Here is a 17,228-nt window from a genome sequence, read left to right as displayed (position 1 = left end):
GAACATCTAGGGCAGCTTTCAGTTGAAAGTCTTTGCTTCAAGCGTTCTATCAGAGATCCTTTGCTCTGTCTCAAACTGCCAGCCTGGCAGAAGTGTGGGGGGCAAGACCCTCCTCTGCATTCCGTCCGACCATCCTGGTCCAGCTTCCAGGACGTCTGAACTTCTTAGCTCCTCTCTCTCTCTGCTGCATGCTGCATTTTAGGACTCCCAGAGAGTTTGGAAGTCCACCCCTCTTCTCTAGGAGGTCTCAGAGGGGTTTTGGGGGGCTTTGATTCAGTTCTTACACCAAAACTGTCTCCGTAGAGCTTAGTCCTCTCTCTCTCTCCATTAGACATCTCTGTGTCTTCCTGCTTGGCTGCATGCTGCCTTTGCTGCTTCTTATCTCTTTCTGGCTCTCTGCCATAGTTCTCCATTCACTGCTGTCTCTGTCGCCACTCCTGCTGCCCACTCACAGTGGAGAAAGACTCCCAGCCTTTCAGTCACAGACCTCGGTCCAGTTTAACACTGTTTCTGAGTTTCTGCAATCCCATCTGGGGGGGCTGGGGGGTCGTGGCCCCCCAGCGGGGCTCCTGGCCCCCTCTCTCTCTCTCCTCGTGGTCTCAGAACATGGTCACTTCTTCAACAACTACCTCATCATCCTTCTTTTCCGGTCTGGTGTGATATGTTTAAATTTTGCAGGGGCGCTGATTGGATCAATACTAAGTGACACCACCCCCTCGAGGGTTACCATTTTTTTAACTCCAGGGGGAAAACCACTTTTTTTCCCCCACCACAAGCAGCAATTCCAAAATGTCAGAAGTCAAGCAGGTGAGGCAGAAGGCCGGTTTGGCTGAGCAGGGATCTTCTGGAGCTAAGGCAAAAAAAAGAAAGTGTATGCCCAGTGGAAGCAAGGTCAGGTGATATGGGAGGAGTATTGGGATGCTGCTTGCCACTGTAGGGAGAAAATTTGTGCGGCCAAAGCTCAATTGGAGTTGAAACTGGTCAGTACTGTGGGGGACAATAAAAAGAGGGTTTTTAAAATACGTTAATAGCAAAAGGCAGTGCAGAAATAACATTGACCCATTACAGGATGAGGATGGTCACCTCACAAACAAGGACAGAGACAAGGCAAAGAGGTTTAATGCTTTCTCTGCTTCTGTCTTCAACACGGATGATGGGCTTGGGGGGTCCCAGTGCCCTGAACTGGAGGACCATGACTGCAAGAATGATCAACTCCCAGCTGACCCTGAACTTGTGCGGGATCTGCTGCTCCAACTGGATCCCTATAAGTCTATGGAGCCTGGTGGGATTCATCCTAGGCTACCCAAAGAGCTGGCTGATGTCATCATGAGACCTCTCTCAAAGATTTCTAAACTGTCTTGGGAATCTGGAAAGGTCCAAGTGGACTGGAAGCTGGCTAACATCCCTCTTTTCAAGAAGGGCAAGAAGGAGGACCCTGGAAAGTACAGGCCTGTCAGTCTCACTTCAGTGCCTGGTAAAATTATGGAGAAGATTGTTATGGAAGCTACTGAAAAACACCTGAAAGATAACACCATCATCGGTCACAGCCAGCATGGCTTCATGAGAGGAAAGTCCTGCTTATCAAACCTGATTTCCTTCTATAACAAGGTAACCCACTGTATCGGGACGAAGTTGGGATGTTATTTTTTGGTCTGTGTTTGACCTTAGCCACCTGCAGTTAGTTTATATTTTCTCCTGCCAAGTCTTCTGATAAACCAGTGAACTTGGCCTTGGAGGGAGAGCTTCTGTGTAAACTGTTTTAATTGGTCTGTTGTGATTGGTCAATTGCTCGTCAGGGGCAGTTGGAGGACAAAGTGATGATGATGGTGCTGAAGGCCATCCCCCAGACTCAATTGGGAAGACCCCCCCAAAATCACTGCGCCTGCGTCAGGGGATTTCCAAGGTGCTCACGCACGCGCAGGAGGGGTGCACTTACATAACAGAAGGGGTGGGATTCAGAGCCCTGACGGGGCGGTGCTGGCCACACCTCCCCGGGGCAGGTGCTCTCAAAAAACTTTATAAAAAGCTGAGACGCTTCTTGGGGGGGGCCGGCTCTTCACGATGGATCAAGTTGCTTTCAGCGGGGACACCTGCTTGAAGTGGGAGCCTGCCACCCCCCATGAACCCGCAGCTGCTGCAGAGAGACTTCGTTATTGGTTAGGATGGGTAAGACTTGTTTACAGGTGATACCTTGGTGAGTATGGGGGGGAAGCCTTCTTCCTAGGGTCTTTTGGTGCACTTTTTCCTCCGCCCCAATCCTTCTCCCTCAGGCGCCTGTTTTGTTTTCTCCCTTTTCCCTGGTTGGCCACCTTTTCCTAATAAATAGCTATTATTTTTGCCAACTAGCAACGGTGTTTGGTTTATTCACGTACCAGTATCTCTCGAACCTGTGTTTTCCCTTTGGCTTAGTCCCTTCCCTGTTACACCCACCTAGTTGATCAAGGCGAGCCAGTTGATGTAATCTTATGGGATTTCAGTAAAGCTTTCGATACTGTATCTCACAGGATCCTTCTGGGCAAAATATCCACCACACAGCTGGATAAACACATCATGTGGTGGGTGAGCAACTGGTTCACAGGTCAGGCACAAAGGGTTATAGTAAATGGGGTGTCATCAGGCCAGCTGGTCACTAGTGGGGTTCTTCAGGGCTCCATTTTAGGGCCTGTTCTCTTCAACATCTTCATAAATGACTTGGATGCAGGACTCAAAGGTATACTAAGTAAATTTGCTGATGATACTAAATTGGGAGGAGCTGATCACTCCCTTGAAAGCAGAGAAGCTCTGCAGAAAGACCTTGAAAAATGAGAGGGCTGGGCAATTACCAACCATTTGAAGTTCAACAAGGGAAAGTGCCAGATTCTGTACCTGGGATGAGGCAACCCTGGACATAAGGACAGACTGGGGAATGAGAGGCTAGAGACCAGTGCTGTGGAAAGGGACCTGGGGGTCCTGGTGGACAGCAAGTTGAATATGAGTCAACAGTGTGCCCTGGCAGCCGGGGGGCCAACCATGTCCTGGGGTGCATCGGGCAAAGCATTGCCAGCCGTTTGAGGGAGGTGATTGTCCTGCTCTGCTCTGCACTGGTGATGCCTCACCTTGAATATTGTGTGCAGTTTTGGTCACTGCAATATAAGAAAGATATAAAGCTATTAGAGAGCATCCAAAGGAGGACAATGAAGATGGTGATGGGCCTTGAGGGGAAGCCATATGAGGAGTGGCTGAGGTCACTTGGTCTGTTCAGCCTGGAGGAGAGGAGGCTGAGGGAAGACCTCATTGCAGTCTACAACTTCCTCATGAGGAGAAGTGGAGGGGCAGGCACTGATATCTTCTCTGTGGTGACCAGTAACAGGACCTAAGGAAATGGCTTGAAGCTGTGTCAGGGGAGGTTTGGGTTGGATATTAGGAAAAGGTTCTTAGAGGGTGGTTGGGCACTGGAACAGGCTCCCCAGGTGTAACAGACAGATAACATAGAAATGCCAAAAAAATAATGTTTCGCCATTGTTTCTGCCTGTCAAAAAACTTCCTACCAAAAATTGTCTGACAGCTTTCTACCAGAAGTTCTCACCAGAGCTTCCTGCTGGAGTTTTCCTGCCAAAAGATCCTGTTATTGTTCATGGTTATCATATCTCTTCAAACATCTGAATAGGGCTATGTGCCAAGAAATCACATACAACAGCCTTTGAACACTATAAAAGTTGAGGAAAAATTTGAGAAAGGTAGGGAAAGAGGAGTGGGAAAGACAATTGGCTACTGCAGCCGAGAGTCTCTCCCCACCTCGCCCTCCCCTTTTCTCCTGCCACCATATGCTGCCTGCCTGCCACTGAAGAACTGGAAGTCGGCCGGCCCAGAGAGGACTGAGACCCACCATGCGACATGCGTGAGTTATATCTACCCTTACCATAGTTCTGAGGGCCGAAAGGAGTAGTTGAACAGGACCCTGCACGGCCTGGGATACAGCTCAGCGTGAGCGGCGAAACCCACATCCTGACTGCATTCCAGAGAGCTAAAGCTGTTAAGACACCCCCCCCACATCCCCCCCACCCCCCCATACACTCTGCAGTTAAAGAGATAACATTGGAAAAAGCAGCAGAGAGAGAGAAAAAAAAAGGCAGAAAACAGCTTCTCCCCACACACACACATACAGATCAGCTAGTAGTTTTTGGTGGTATCTTTTCTCTGCTTCTAGAAGTAATCTTAGCATTTTCCACCTTTTCTTATTTTTTCCTCTTTCTCTTTGCATCTCTTAGAAATTAATAAAATCAGTTTTGGTATCAACAGATAACTTGCATGAGTTTTAATTTTGCTCAAGGGAATATTAGAATCTGAAGTTCTTTCTGCAACTTTTAAGCAGATTGTAACACCAGGGAAGTGGTCACAGCACCAAGTTTGCAAGAGTTCAAGAAGTGTTTGGACAACTCTCTCGGGCACATTATGTGATTCTTGGGGCTGTCCAGTGCAGGGTCGGGAGTTGGACTTCAATGATCCTTGTGGGTCCCTTCCAACTCAAGATATTCTATGATTCTATGAACTGACTGCAACCCCCATTCTCCATCCCCCTGTGCCGCTGTGGGGAGGAGGTAGAGTGAAGGGAGTGAAGTTGAGCCCAGGAAGAAAGGAGGGGTGAGGGGAAGGTGTTTAAAGATTTGGTTTATCCTCATTATCCTACTTTGATTAGATTAGTAATAAATTCAATAATTTCCCCAGTTGAGTCTGTTTTGTCCGTGATGGTAATTGGTGAGTGATCTCTCCCTGTCCTTATTTCAACATATGAGCCTTTCATTATATTTTCTCTCCCCAGTCTAGGTGAGGACAGGAGTGTCAGAGTGGCTTTGGTGGACACCTGGCATCCAACCAGTGTCAACTTGTCATGGTGGGACATCAATCATGAGTTAGAATGATGGTCTTTCAGAAATCAATGTGCACATGATTTACTGAAAAAAATTTCAACATTTTTTGTCTTTCTATACAGTACACAAAAGTTTTTCTAACAAATAAATGAAGCTTCAATTCTGCGAACACAGACATACAATACTTTTTCCACACACAGAGCTACTACTTTGTTAGGAATACACATGAGAATCACATTATCTACAATGTTCAAATGTAGAACAAGGGAGAACTACTTACCTCTGCAGAGGAAAGAATTAAACATGAGTAGATTGCTATGAAAACATTTATATTATTTCCTTAAAATTTTTAGTTAGAAACATTTTAAATAGCTGCAATGTTTTAATATTCATGGCACTCCTCTAAACTTCTGTTATAAAACCATTTTTTTGTTAAACATCAGCTAGTTTTTATATAAGACAAGGTTTCAAGCTGGGAATATACTTACATAGTATCTTTTTCTTTTTTCATTATTCCTGAAAAACCAAAAGGCTTCCTCTTTCGTGGTTTTATCCCTGTGAAACAAACACTTATCATTTAAAGATCAAAGAAATGAGTATATATGTCAGACACCGGTGCATACCAATGCCAATACCTTTTAAATGCCGCCATGACAAGTGATACAAAAATCTAACAGTGGAGGTAGGTATGGAGCCCAGGTAGCCTCATCTCCTCAGATGGTAAGATTGATGGGGAGATAGACAACAGGTTAGCAAAGGCATATAGTGCTTTTGGAAAACTCTATAAAAGAGTATGGCGTAATAAACACTTGAAGAAAAGCACCAAGATCAGTGTTTACAAAGCCATAGTGTTGTCTACTCTCTTATACGGTTCTGAATCATGGGTCATCTACCACCACCACCTGCGTCTCCTAGAATGCTTTCATCAACGCTGCCTCCATACAATCCTAAACATCCGCTGGTAAGATTATGTGACCAATACATCTGTTTTAGAACAAGCAACAGTCACTAGCATTGAGGCCATGTTGCTGAGAACACAGCTGCGCTGGGCAGGGCACGTCTCAAGGATGAAGGACCACCGCCTCCCTAAGATCTTGCTTTACGGTGAACTTGCCCCCGGCTGCCCCGAAGAAAAGATACAAGGACTCCCTGAAACAACATCTCAGCCTTGGTCATATTGATCATCATAACTGGTCTACTCTGGCCTCAAATCGGGAGGCCTGGAGATACACCATCTACAACGCTGCCGTTTCCTTTGAAAACGCACGCAGGATCACTCTCGAGGAGAAAAGACAATGCAGAAAGAATCGCATCCTGCTGAATACACCATCTAAGGAGCCTTTCTGCTGTGCCTTTTGTAATCGGATATGTCTATCTCGTATTGGCCTCATAAGCCACCAGCGTGCCTGTAACAAACATGGATAGAGCCTTCCTAAATCTTTGTTCGCGAAGCCTAGTCATGTTGTTGTTGTTGTTCAGTAACATAATGTGCCACTTTGGGATGGGACAGAGTTATTTTCTTCACAGTAGCTTGTATGGGGCTGTGTTTTGGATTTGTGCTGAGAACAGGGTTGATAACACAGGAATGTTTTCATTATTGCTGAGCAGTGCTGGCACAGAGTTAAGGCCTTTTCTGCTACTCACACCACTCCACCAGTGAGTAGGCTGGGGGTGCACAAGAATATGGGAGGGGACACAGTGGGGACAGCTGACCCCAACTGATCAAAGAGATATTTCAGACCATATGACATCATGCTCAATATATAAAGCTGAGGGAAGGAGGAGGTAGGGGAGATGTTAAGAGTGATGGTGTTTGTCTTCTCACTGTTATGCATGATGGGGCCCTGCTTTCCTGGAGATGGCTGAACACTTTCCTGCCCATGGGAAGTGGTAAATTAATTCCTTGTTTTACTTTGCTTGTGCACGTGGCTTTTGCTTTCCCTATTAAACTATCTTGATCTCAACCCACAAGTTTTCTCACTTTTACCCTTCTGATTCTCTCCCCAATCCCACTGGAGGAGAGACAGCAAGCGGCTGTGTGGGGCTGAGTTGCCTACCAAAAACACATCGGCTTCATAAAAAAAAAAAAAGATATGGTTCACACAACACATTAATAACATAAACCTTTATAAAACTCATCTCTGTTTTACATCCAACTCTCCAAGCTGGGTATGCTAGACTGTAACTTATTTTATAGAAGATGGGTGCACTGCCAGATTTGAGGAAAGGGACTCCGCTCACAGAAACTCAACAGGAGCTATTGATCCAACCAATCTTGAATAGCCAATGCACTTAGGTCAGAAACTGAACTCAACTACTGCAGTTCAGTACCCTGTTCTTATTTCCTTGCATGTTCCTGATACCTGCAAGCCCCTGTCTATCCTAAAAAGTAGCATCTTGGTCCTGTAAAAACTAACGTCTCTTGACTTCCCAGCTGATGCTGACTTCATGATTTCCCAATGCTGTAGCCAGCTCTAATGCTGTCTCCCTCTGAGTCTAGAACTACGTCTTCTCTTTGTCTTTTCTTCCCTGGTTTTAGTACTGGATATATATAGCTTCAGTAAAGAAAAAAAGTTTGCTTTCATACCCATTTAATGCACTACAATTAAAATACATTTAAATATTCCATCAGACTTACTGCCATGTCTGATTCTTTCCCCATTTTTTGCTGAATCAAAGTAGACTGCCAAACTTGAAACAAAATGACCAAGTGCAAGCATCTGATCCAACTAGTCTACAGTTTTATTTTGATGTAAGATACTACCTACAGCAAGACTTTAGGCAAAATGGTGGAAATAATTTGGTTTCTATAATTTAACAACTGACAATTTGAGCGCATCATTAAAAAAACCCTCAGTATTCCCATTTACAGAAATACATTACACAACACATAAGGAATCTCTTTACTTTTAGAAATATTCAGAGTGAAATAAATCAAAACTTCTCACAAATCAGGTAGTTATAAACTCAACCATATCTTATAGTTTAATAGAGACAGAAATAGCTTCAAAATTATTTTTAAATGCTAGCCTGGGATTTAGTTCCTTTCTGTGCTTTATCCAGACCAAAACAATGACAAATGGAATGTGAGAGTAGTTTCTTAACATCTATTGCCTTTGCTTCAGTCAGAAGGCTTATCATAGAATCCCAGAATGGTTTGGGTTGGAAGGGACCTTAAAGATCATCTAGTTCCAACCCTCCTGCCATGGGCAGGGACCCCTTCCACTAGACCAGGTTGCACCAAGCCCCATCCAACCTGGCCTTAAACACTTCCAGGGATGGGGCAGCCACAGCTTTCCTGGGCAACCTGTTTCAGTACATGACCATTCTCACAGTAAAGAAATACTTCCTCATAGCTAATCTAAACCTACCCGCACAAAGTATTTTAGGTCTCATTTCCATAGAAGTTTGTTTCTCAAAAGAAAAACAGCTTTTTGGCCTATTGGGCTACAGAAATTAAAATGTGAATATTCTTCTCTCCTCAGGTTCAGGTCCTATCCACAGGATTCTTAGGTAAATAACTATGATACAGCAACTCACCTTCAACTGCATTGGATGTGTTACATTCCTCAAATTCAATAGGGCCTTAAAGAAATAAAAACAAAGATAAACATTAGGTTGAATTTAATCTTGAAGGTTAAACCCTAAGATATTTTAACAACTATTAATATTTTCTGAAAATACTAAACAATATAAATAAAAATTTAGGTGGCAGCTGAAAACCACAATTTCTCTGCCAATGGTCAGACTGCAAAATCATACATGTACAGTGAATCATTAAATATTTTCACTCTTTCATACTGAAAAAATTAAAATACTAGTGCACACTGTCTAAATGCAATTTAATTTCCTATCTTATAACCACATGAAAAATTTCTGATTTATTTCCTCTTCTCATTCAAAATTGCATCTATAATATAGTGTAAGGCTTTTAATTTGTCTTCTTTTAATGAACAAGAGCTATGTAAAAAAAATCAAAAAGATAAAAGCATGACAGGAAGTATGTGGGAGACTGGTTACCCAGGACATGGAGAAGACTGAGGTACTGAACGACTTTTTTGCCTTGGTCTTCACAAACAAGTGCTCCAGCCACACTGCCTGAGGTACAGAAGGTGAAGGGCAGGGATTGGAAAAATGAAGAACTACTAGCTGTAGGAGAAGACCATGTCTGAGACCCACAGTTGGACTTGATGATCTTAAAAGTCTTTTCCAACCTTAAAAATTCTGATTCTATGAAAAGCAGCGTGACCAGCAGGTTGAGGGAAGTGATTCTTCCCCTCTACTCTGCTCTGGTGAGACCCCAACTGGTTTACTGCATCCAGTTCTGGGACCCCCAACACAAGAAAGATGTAGACCTGTTGGAGCGAGTCCAGAGGAGGTCCAGGATGATCAGTGAGCTGGATTACCTCTCCTATGAAGATAGGCTGAGAGAGTTGGGCCTGTTCAACCTGAAGAAGAGAAGGCTCCAGGGAGACCTTAGAGCAGCCTTCCAGTACTTAAAGGAGGCCTACAAGAAGGTTGGAGAGGAACTTTTTGCAAGGGCATGTAGTGATAGAACAAGGGGGAATGGCTTTAAACTGAAAGAGGATAGGTTTAGATTGGATATTAGGAAGAAATTCTTTACTGTGAGGGTGGAGAGGCACTGGCTGGAACAGGTCGCCCAGAGAAGCTGAGGGAGCCCTGAGCAATCTGGTCTAGTGGAAGGTGTCCCTGCCCATGGCAGGAGGGTTGAAACTGGATGAGCTTTAAGGTTCCTTCCAACCCAAACCATTTTGTGATTATATCATTCTATAACTATAGCCCTAATTTTGAGATTCATGTTTTTTCTGTTTCCTCTTCATAGCCAATTATCTGGACAGCTAAAAATTATGTGCAGAATTTTAAACATAGCAATAAAGAAGATAAAAAGCTTTTAAAAAATCTTTAAGACTACACAGGACAAAAAAGCTGAGAGCACTGGTTAAGTGCCCTATCTAAATAAATTTATTATTATGGTTTCCCATTATAGTTGTGTGACAGATGCACTCAACCCCTTAACTGAACTGGGAGTAGTTTGGTACAGGTTCCAAACGACAGAAAAACCTGAGCTGTAGACAGGCCAAGAGTTTCTCTAGTTCCAATCCATTCTCTGAAAACCCACAAAGGGGCATCAATGCACATCAATGCATACAAGCTTGGAACACCAATCATGCAATGAACACATGAATAGCAGGTGTTTTTTCCAAGACTCATTTATCAAGGAACAAAGAAAATTGTGTGTACAAGGATACCTTTCCCATTTTATGCAATTTGACTACAAGTCAACCACTTTATTCCATAAATATGACAGGCTAAGTGAGCCTTCTTTGAGCTCTCCCTGCTAAGCATCTGGTTGCATGGCAGTGATCTCCCCTTGAGCTGGGATGCCTCTCAAGGTTGCTCCTCGAGGTCAAGAGATCTCTTACCAAGTACAGATCTATGATATTGCTTATAACATTATAATATAGAGCACTAAGATTTTGTCTTGGTAACTTTGATTCTGCCTTGGTAGTTTTGAATCACTGTTATATCCTTTGTGCAGTACAGTAATAGAGTGAACCTTGCCATCAAACTTTGTTGCACTTTTATAACATCATATTTCAATAAAACTACTTTTGCCGATACTTTAGGTTGTGGTTCTTTAAGTGGTCTAAATTGCCCATTAATGACAAATTGGAGTAGTTAGGAGGATCCTAAATCAGGATTCGTGGCAAGTTGAGACAAGGTAAGTCCGTTGTCATTGCAAAGGGCAATTCTAACCCTCATTAGAACCATAGAATTGTTAAGGTTGGAAAAGACCTTGAAGATCGTCAAGTCCTACTGTTAACCCAGCACTGCCAAGCCCATCACTAAACCATGTTCTCAAATGCCACATCTACATGCTTTTTGAACACTTCCAGGGATGGTGAATCCACCACTGCCCTGAGCAGCCTGTTCCAATGCCTGACCACTCTTTCCATGGAGAAATTTTTCCTAATATCCAATCTAAACCTCTCCTGGTGCAACTTGAGGCCATTTCCTCTTGTCCTGTTACTTGTTACCTGGGAGAAGAAACTGCCCCCCACCTGGCTACAACCTCCTTTCAGGTAGTTGTAGAGAGCGATAAGGTGTACCCTCAGCCTCCTTTTCTCCACACTAAACAACCCCAGTTCCCTCAGCCATTCCTCATCAGACTTGTGCTCCATACCCTTTACCAACTTTGTTGCCCTTCTCTGGACACACTCCAGCACCTCAATGTCTTTCTTGTCATGAGGGGCCCAAAACTGAACCCAGGATTTGAGGTTTGGCCTCACCAGTGCCGAGTACAGGGGAAACAATCACCACCCTGGTCCTGCTGGCCACGCTATTGCTGATACAAGTTTAGCATCTTTGCACTGTGACACAGGGGTTATTACTTATCTTTCTGTAATGATTTTGATGGAATATACGCAAGTTTATATATGCATACATTAAAGATAAGACAGAGGAAAAAACCCACAAAGATGTTCCCAATTCTGTACTCTAAGGTAACCAAACTTCCCTCCCCCACCATTGCACCTTATGCAACTACTTTAGGTGAGACACTGAAATCTCGAAAATTTAATTACAAGCAACTGGAAGTAAATAGATTGTAGAAACCTCAAATACAGAAACTTCTCAAAATACACATGCTAATAAGTACTCTAATTTATTTATCTTTATTATGAAATTACAATTATTCTAGAGCATCCACCATAAAATGTGTACTTGCAAGCATTTTCCAGTTTTCACTTGAACTTTTTCAAAGTCAGTCTTAAAATAAGTAGCTGATATAAACAGATTTTAGACACAAGCTTCAGATGTATTAAAGTAGTAGAACATAGCAAATCATTGGACATGCCACAGTGAAATTAAAAAGTAATTTAGCTGTGAATTAACATTGTGAATTGCACAACTGGGAGTAACTGCATGAAATTAAGTACCTCATATGGTTCTATTTGCAATGTAACTCCTAACATGTATATTTAACTCTTACAGTGTAAATCTGTGTTTAATTCAGTATAACCACTATATTTTTATAGAATTTCTCAAACTTCAAATGAAAAAAATTATGCTTTTGTCAAAAAAATAGAAAGACAACTGAGAATCTGATGATGTAACTTGATACTCGCTAATGCTAAACAAATTTAATTATTTTAGACATTAGATAAAATCTACCAAATATTTTCTCTAAAAATTTGCAGAGATGTCATAATTTTCTTTATAAAAAAGGCGTGCTCAAAGTAATTACTTGTATTTATTGTAATTAAGACCAAGTCTGCAAAATTTTCCCTGCCAGTAAAAAAACCTGGGAGTAGAATTCATCAAACATCATAATGTAATTGTTTAGTTTCCAAATGAAGCTCTTGAGGGCAGAATATCAAAAGGCCAATCTCAAAGCAGTCTTAAATGCCATTTAAGTTTCTTTACCCTTCCCAGCTATTAAGACTGATATCCAGACTTTTAAGACTCTCACACTAATGATTAAAATATATAAATATTACAGGCTCAAGTAAAACCAATCCTTATTTCAGATCTCTATCTTCAATCTTCACTTCTATCAGAAGAAAGATTTTGTTAACAACACAAAGTTTCTGTATTTTGTCCATTACAGTTGCCTAACATTTGTCTTTGAGAGTGTTTTATTTACAACTTGGTAAGAGACAAATACTCATGCTTAGTACTGAAACACACACAGATATGATGATCAGATTAGTAATTTTAATTTGATTTAATAGAGGTCAGCTTTCCCCCGAAAACTTCACATTACTCTTGCAACAATGTATTCTTTTCTCAATGAGAAGACTATAAAACACAATCTGAAAAACTCTCAGTTACTGAAGAACTGGCAGAGATAGTAATGAGATGGAAACCATGCAAAAAAATTCAGTAAGCAGGTCCCACTTTTCTCTACAAAGTCAACTTGGAAATTTTAAATACACTTGTTACAACCTGCCCTACCAGGCAGGAGTAACTTTTGATTTATTATTAAATCCCTTGGAGTAAATTAAAGTAAAACAATACTAGATGATCAGTGTTTGCAGATATATATATATATATATATAGGATTTATTTTAGAACAAGTTGGTTGCAAAGGAAAACGGGTATGTAGCCGTTTTGGTTGTTATCTACAGTAACATGGCAATATAAAGCATACAGGTATTGTAAAGGAAAACAGGTATTTAGCCATTTAGGTTGCAATATAGACACCCAAGAAAATGTGCAAGGGAAAAGAGAGAAAGAAAGAGAGAAAAGAAAAAAGTTTTATAGAGATTCAAAGGTCTCTGCCAAACTTGGCTGTTGTTGTTGTGAGTGTCTTGGTCCATTGGGGAGTGGTGGAGGAGAGAAGCCCAAACAAAATTCAGTGGGTTTATATACCCTGAGAAACCCTCCTGTGTGTGTGGGGGGGGCTGCTTTTGCAGAGCCTGGAGGTACTGGTTTTTACAAAGTCATTTAGACTTGGGGAGGGGGGGCTACCCCAGAGGCATCCCTGCTAAAAGCCAGACATTCTCTAGGGCAGTGATGGGTGAGTGCACAAAAGGCTGCTTTTGACACAGCCTGGCTCATAGGACATAAGCATCACATAGTCAAAGTCTGGTCTCCTTTAGATAAACATCACACACCTAAAAGAAGCATCACACCCAAGACTTCACCCCTAGGACCTCACAAATCTAAAAGCTTGTGGGCTATGGCCTCCTCCCTTCAGTCTTATCTTCAATCCCCTGGCAGGAGGCTTGCACAGCTCTCTCCAGTAGCAATGTTTTAAGGCAATTTAAAAAGTCCAGTTCCTCACAGCCACCTCGTGTCTTAAAACATTGATTTCTCTTCTGTTGCTCACTACAAATCTTCTTTGAGAGTGGTGACTTTCACATAGTAGACAGAAGGAGAAAAGAAAGAGGAAAGGGAAGAGATAGCATGAGTGATCATACAAAGGACAATGACTACACCAATCATTAAAAATATAAAGCAATAAACAATGACATTCCTATTTTTGCTAACCATGTTCCCCATCCCTTCAGTCCCAGAGATACTAAATTGATTGTAGCCAAGAGCTTGGGTCCATCCAGTTGCATTGCTTGTGGAAGAGTTCTCTGCTCTGGTCAGAGATTTCCTTCATCTTCTGTTGTTCTTCTTCTATAGAGGTGGTAGCATTATAAATGGTGATACAGCATTCCCCTTCACTCAAATTTACCATTCCACATACACCGTGTTCTTTTAACAATAACATATCTAAAGCTAATTGGTTTTGTAATGCCATCTTTGATACCTGTTGTACCTGTGTATTTACATCCCCAAAGGCACAGAGAGTCCAATTATTTTAGGTGTACTGACCAAGTGATGTTTTCCAAGGTAAATTGGTGCCTCTTAAGGGTAACATATGGGATAAATATGTTTTCTAACATTAGAGACATTTTCATTCCCCATGTGTAGTAGTCAGGTACTTGAACTCCATGCACAGTCCTTTCAGGTTGAGCTTGGGGTCCATTATTTTCTCTGTGCTTCTTATTATGTGGTGAGGAAAAATTAAAAACCATCCTAGGACACATGGTAGGAAATCCAATAGTACATCAGAGTCCAGCCATATCATACATGTTCAAGTGAGAGTACATTTTTCCATCTGAACGTGTGTCATGGTTTGAGATCCTAAAAATTCTAATTCCCTAGTCCTAGCCCCCTGTCACATCTCAATCCAATGTGAGATGGGTTTTTTCCAGACAAAACACACCAGACTCCAAATGGGGGAAAGGGAATATATTACAATGACTGTACAAATAAATATTATAATACATTATACACACGATCACAACTATCTCTACCATGACATAAGTATTTACAATGGATCAGATCTCTTCTCCCCTCCAAATAAAAGTCCAGGAGGGAAGAAGGACAGATCCCTTCCAGTCTCTAAGCAGAAGTATCATCTACAGCAGCAGTCATCTGTCCTCTCCACATGCAGCAGCTGATAGCTGGATTTCTGCCAGCACTCACGAGGGAGGCCTCCAAGCCTCTCCTCTCTCGCCCCCTTGACGCAGGCAAAGGGGTCTTCCGTGGGCTACATCACCCCAGACAAAGGTCGTTCCACCACGGTCATATCACGAAGTACAGGAGGTCTACGTGACAGTCTGGTATCTTCAGGGAATTCAGATTCCCCTTTGCAGAGCTCCTGTGCTCTGCTTCAGGCTGCCAACGTGGCAGCAGCAAGGGGGGGGAAGCAAGGTCACCCCCCTCTGCATTCCATCTGGCCGTCCCGGTCAGACGTCTTTGAGCTTCTTAGTTCCTCTCTCTCCGGTGCTGCTATACTCCAAGGCTCCTCTCAAATAGGAGTCCATCTACTCCTCCTTTCTCGGAGGTCTCAAAGGAGTTTGGGGGGAGGTCTGGTTCAGTTCTTACCCCCAGAACTCTGTAGCTCTGCTGCTGACTCTTTTTCTCGGCTCTCCGAGACAACTCGGTGTCTTCCTTACTCAGTTGCATGCTGTTTCTCTGGTTCAGTTCTTATCAGTTGGCTTTCAGCCAGAGTCTCTGGATGCTGCATCTCTGCTTCTGCTCTGTCTCCGCTGCCCACGGTGGAGAAAACATCTCCCAGCTTAACTACAGACACTTAGCTCAGTCTAACACTATTCCAAGTCTCTGCAGTCCCCCCAGCCGGGGCTGGGAGGGGGTCAGAGCCCTCCAAGGGGGCTCTGAGCCCCTTCCTCGTAACTCACAACATGGCTACCACTTCTTCAACAACCAAACTACAACTCTTCTCTTCCGTTTGCTTGTGGTATGTTTATATTTCGCAGGAGCGCAGATTGGTTCAAATCTCCAGTGTCACCACCCCTTGGGGGTTACCACTTTTTGTTAGCTTCAGGGGGAAAACTTAGTTCAAACCACTACAACGTGCCCATACAGAACTGAATATTTGGTTTGTGAACACTGATACAGGTCACCCTCTTTTGGTCAGGGCCATGGGTGACAGAAATACTGCAGGACAGTGCTGTTTCTGAATTTTTATAAGACCCCTGCATCTTGGTTTCAATAGCCATAGTTGGGATAGTCCCAACAGGTACACATGTCCCAAATAAAAGTTCTCAGCTCTGAGAGGTACCAGGTTTCTATGGTTTACCTGCTCCTGTGGTGCAGTTTATTATATGAGAGCATTTAAGAGGGAAGTCTTTAATTCATTTTGGATAACATTTCTACAACTCCTCATTTTCCAGCACATTGTCTCTCCATTAGGTAGTTTCACCAGCCGGTCCTTACAATCTGATTTTTCCACTTCCCATTCTATTACCTCTCCTGTGTGGGCCTTGGAGGCCTCTTGTAAGGGAGGTGGGGAGTCAAGGATTTCTTTCAGTGATCAGGCCCACTCATAATTTTTTAGGCTAATTCAATGAGGGATTCACGGGTTACTGGGGATTTGTATACACCGTCCTGCATCCCAGGGTATATTGTATTAGTGCTCAAAAAAGTTACCCTTGGCTGGAGGATCCCACCATGGTACCAATGTACAGGAAATAGCAGTAGCATTTCATAATGTACTGTCTAATGATTGATAACATTTGGTTCCATAAACCGTTCCAGGAAGGTGTTTAACAAGACAGAAATGTTTCATTAGGAGGGCGGGATATGGGAAAAAACCAATCTTCCTCTGAGTATTTATAACTTGAAAATCAAGAGGCTCCAGTTGAAAGGTGTGGAAAAGAAAAAAATAACAGCTCTTTATTAAAGAATATATTTATATATATAGGTAACACAACAAAAAAACCCAAGCAACAATCCCATAACCCAACTTCCACCAAAAACAATTAAGTCCTTTTTACCTTTTGGCGCAGTTATAACCACACCCAGCAAGGGGTGTTGTTGGGCCTCCACAGGAGCGGAGGCTGCAGTTGCTCACTGATGGTTGGCAGGTGGCGCTGTTGGGCTCTGGTGGCTGCCGCGTCCGCGGCGGGGGGAGGGGGGCAGGCGTGTGGGAGCGGCTAGGTCAGTCCAAAGCACCCCCCGGAGGGGTGGGGGCAGCTGGGTCGGTCCAAGGCACGTCCAAGGGGGCGCGGGAGGCAGCTGGGTCAGTCCAAAGTACCCCCCAGAGGGGGCACGGGCCACTGCCGGAACGGGAAAGGAAAAGGGGGAAAGGGTGGTTTACTCCTGTGGACTCACGTTGTCAAAGGCGGGCTCTGACCAGAACTCTCTTTTTTTGACGATGGGAATAGGCTGCTGCCAACACGGGGAAAGAGGAGGGGGAAGGCCAAGTGCCGGCAGGGACTCTCCTCCTGACCTCCTTCACCAGACTAGTAATCCCAAAAAGCCCAGCCGAATCCCTCCAACCTCACGCTGCGCGCCTCCCAAAAAACGCCAAAAAAGGCAAAACAACCCCCAAAACCC

At 43.2% G+C, this 17,228-nt stretch overlaps 1 protein-coding gene across 1 annotated transcript in view; it reads right to left on the bottom strand.

Moving 5' to 3' along the window:
* Window positions 1–5,276: 5,276 nt before the first annotated feature.
* The window catches only part of LOC135405072 (F-BAR domain only protein 2-like), a 76,331-nt gene continuing 64,379 nt past the window's right edge, over window positions 5,277–17,228 (bottom strand). The window contains exons 5-6 of the mRNA XM_064639789.1: window positions 8,388–8,432; window positions 5,277–5,402 (exon numbers count right to left, since the gene is read on the bottom strand). Of these exons, the coding sequence (XP_064495859.1) occupies window positions 5,332–5,402; window positions 8,388–8,432 (116 nt within the window). The 3' untranslated portion in view covers window positions 5,277–5,331. The remainder of the gene's footprint in view (window positions 5,403–8,387; window positions 8,433–17,228) is intronic.

This window comes from Pseudopipra pipra, chromosome W (assembly GCF_036250125.1).
Source record: "Pseudopipra pipra isolate bDixPip1 chromosome W, bDixPip1.hap1, whole genome shotgun sequence".
Taxonomy (NCBI): Eukaryota; Metazoa; Chordata; class Aves; order Passeriformes; family Pipridae; genus Pseudopipra; species Pseudopipra pipra.
This window is presented reverse-complemented; position numbering and strand designations above follow the sequence as displayed.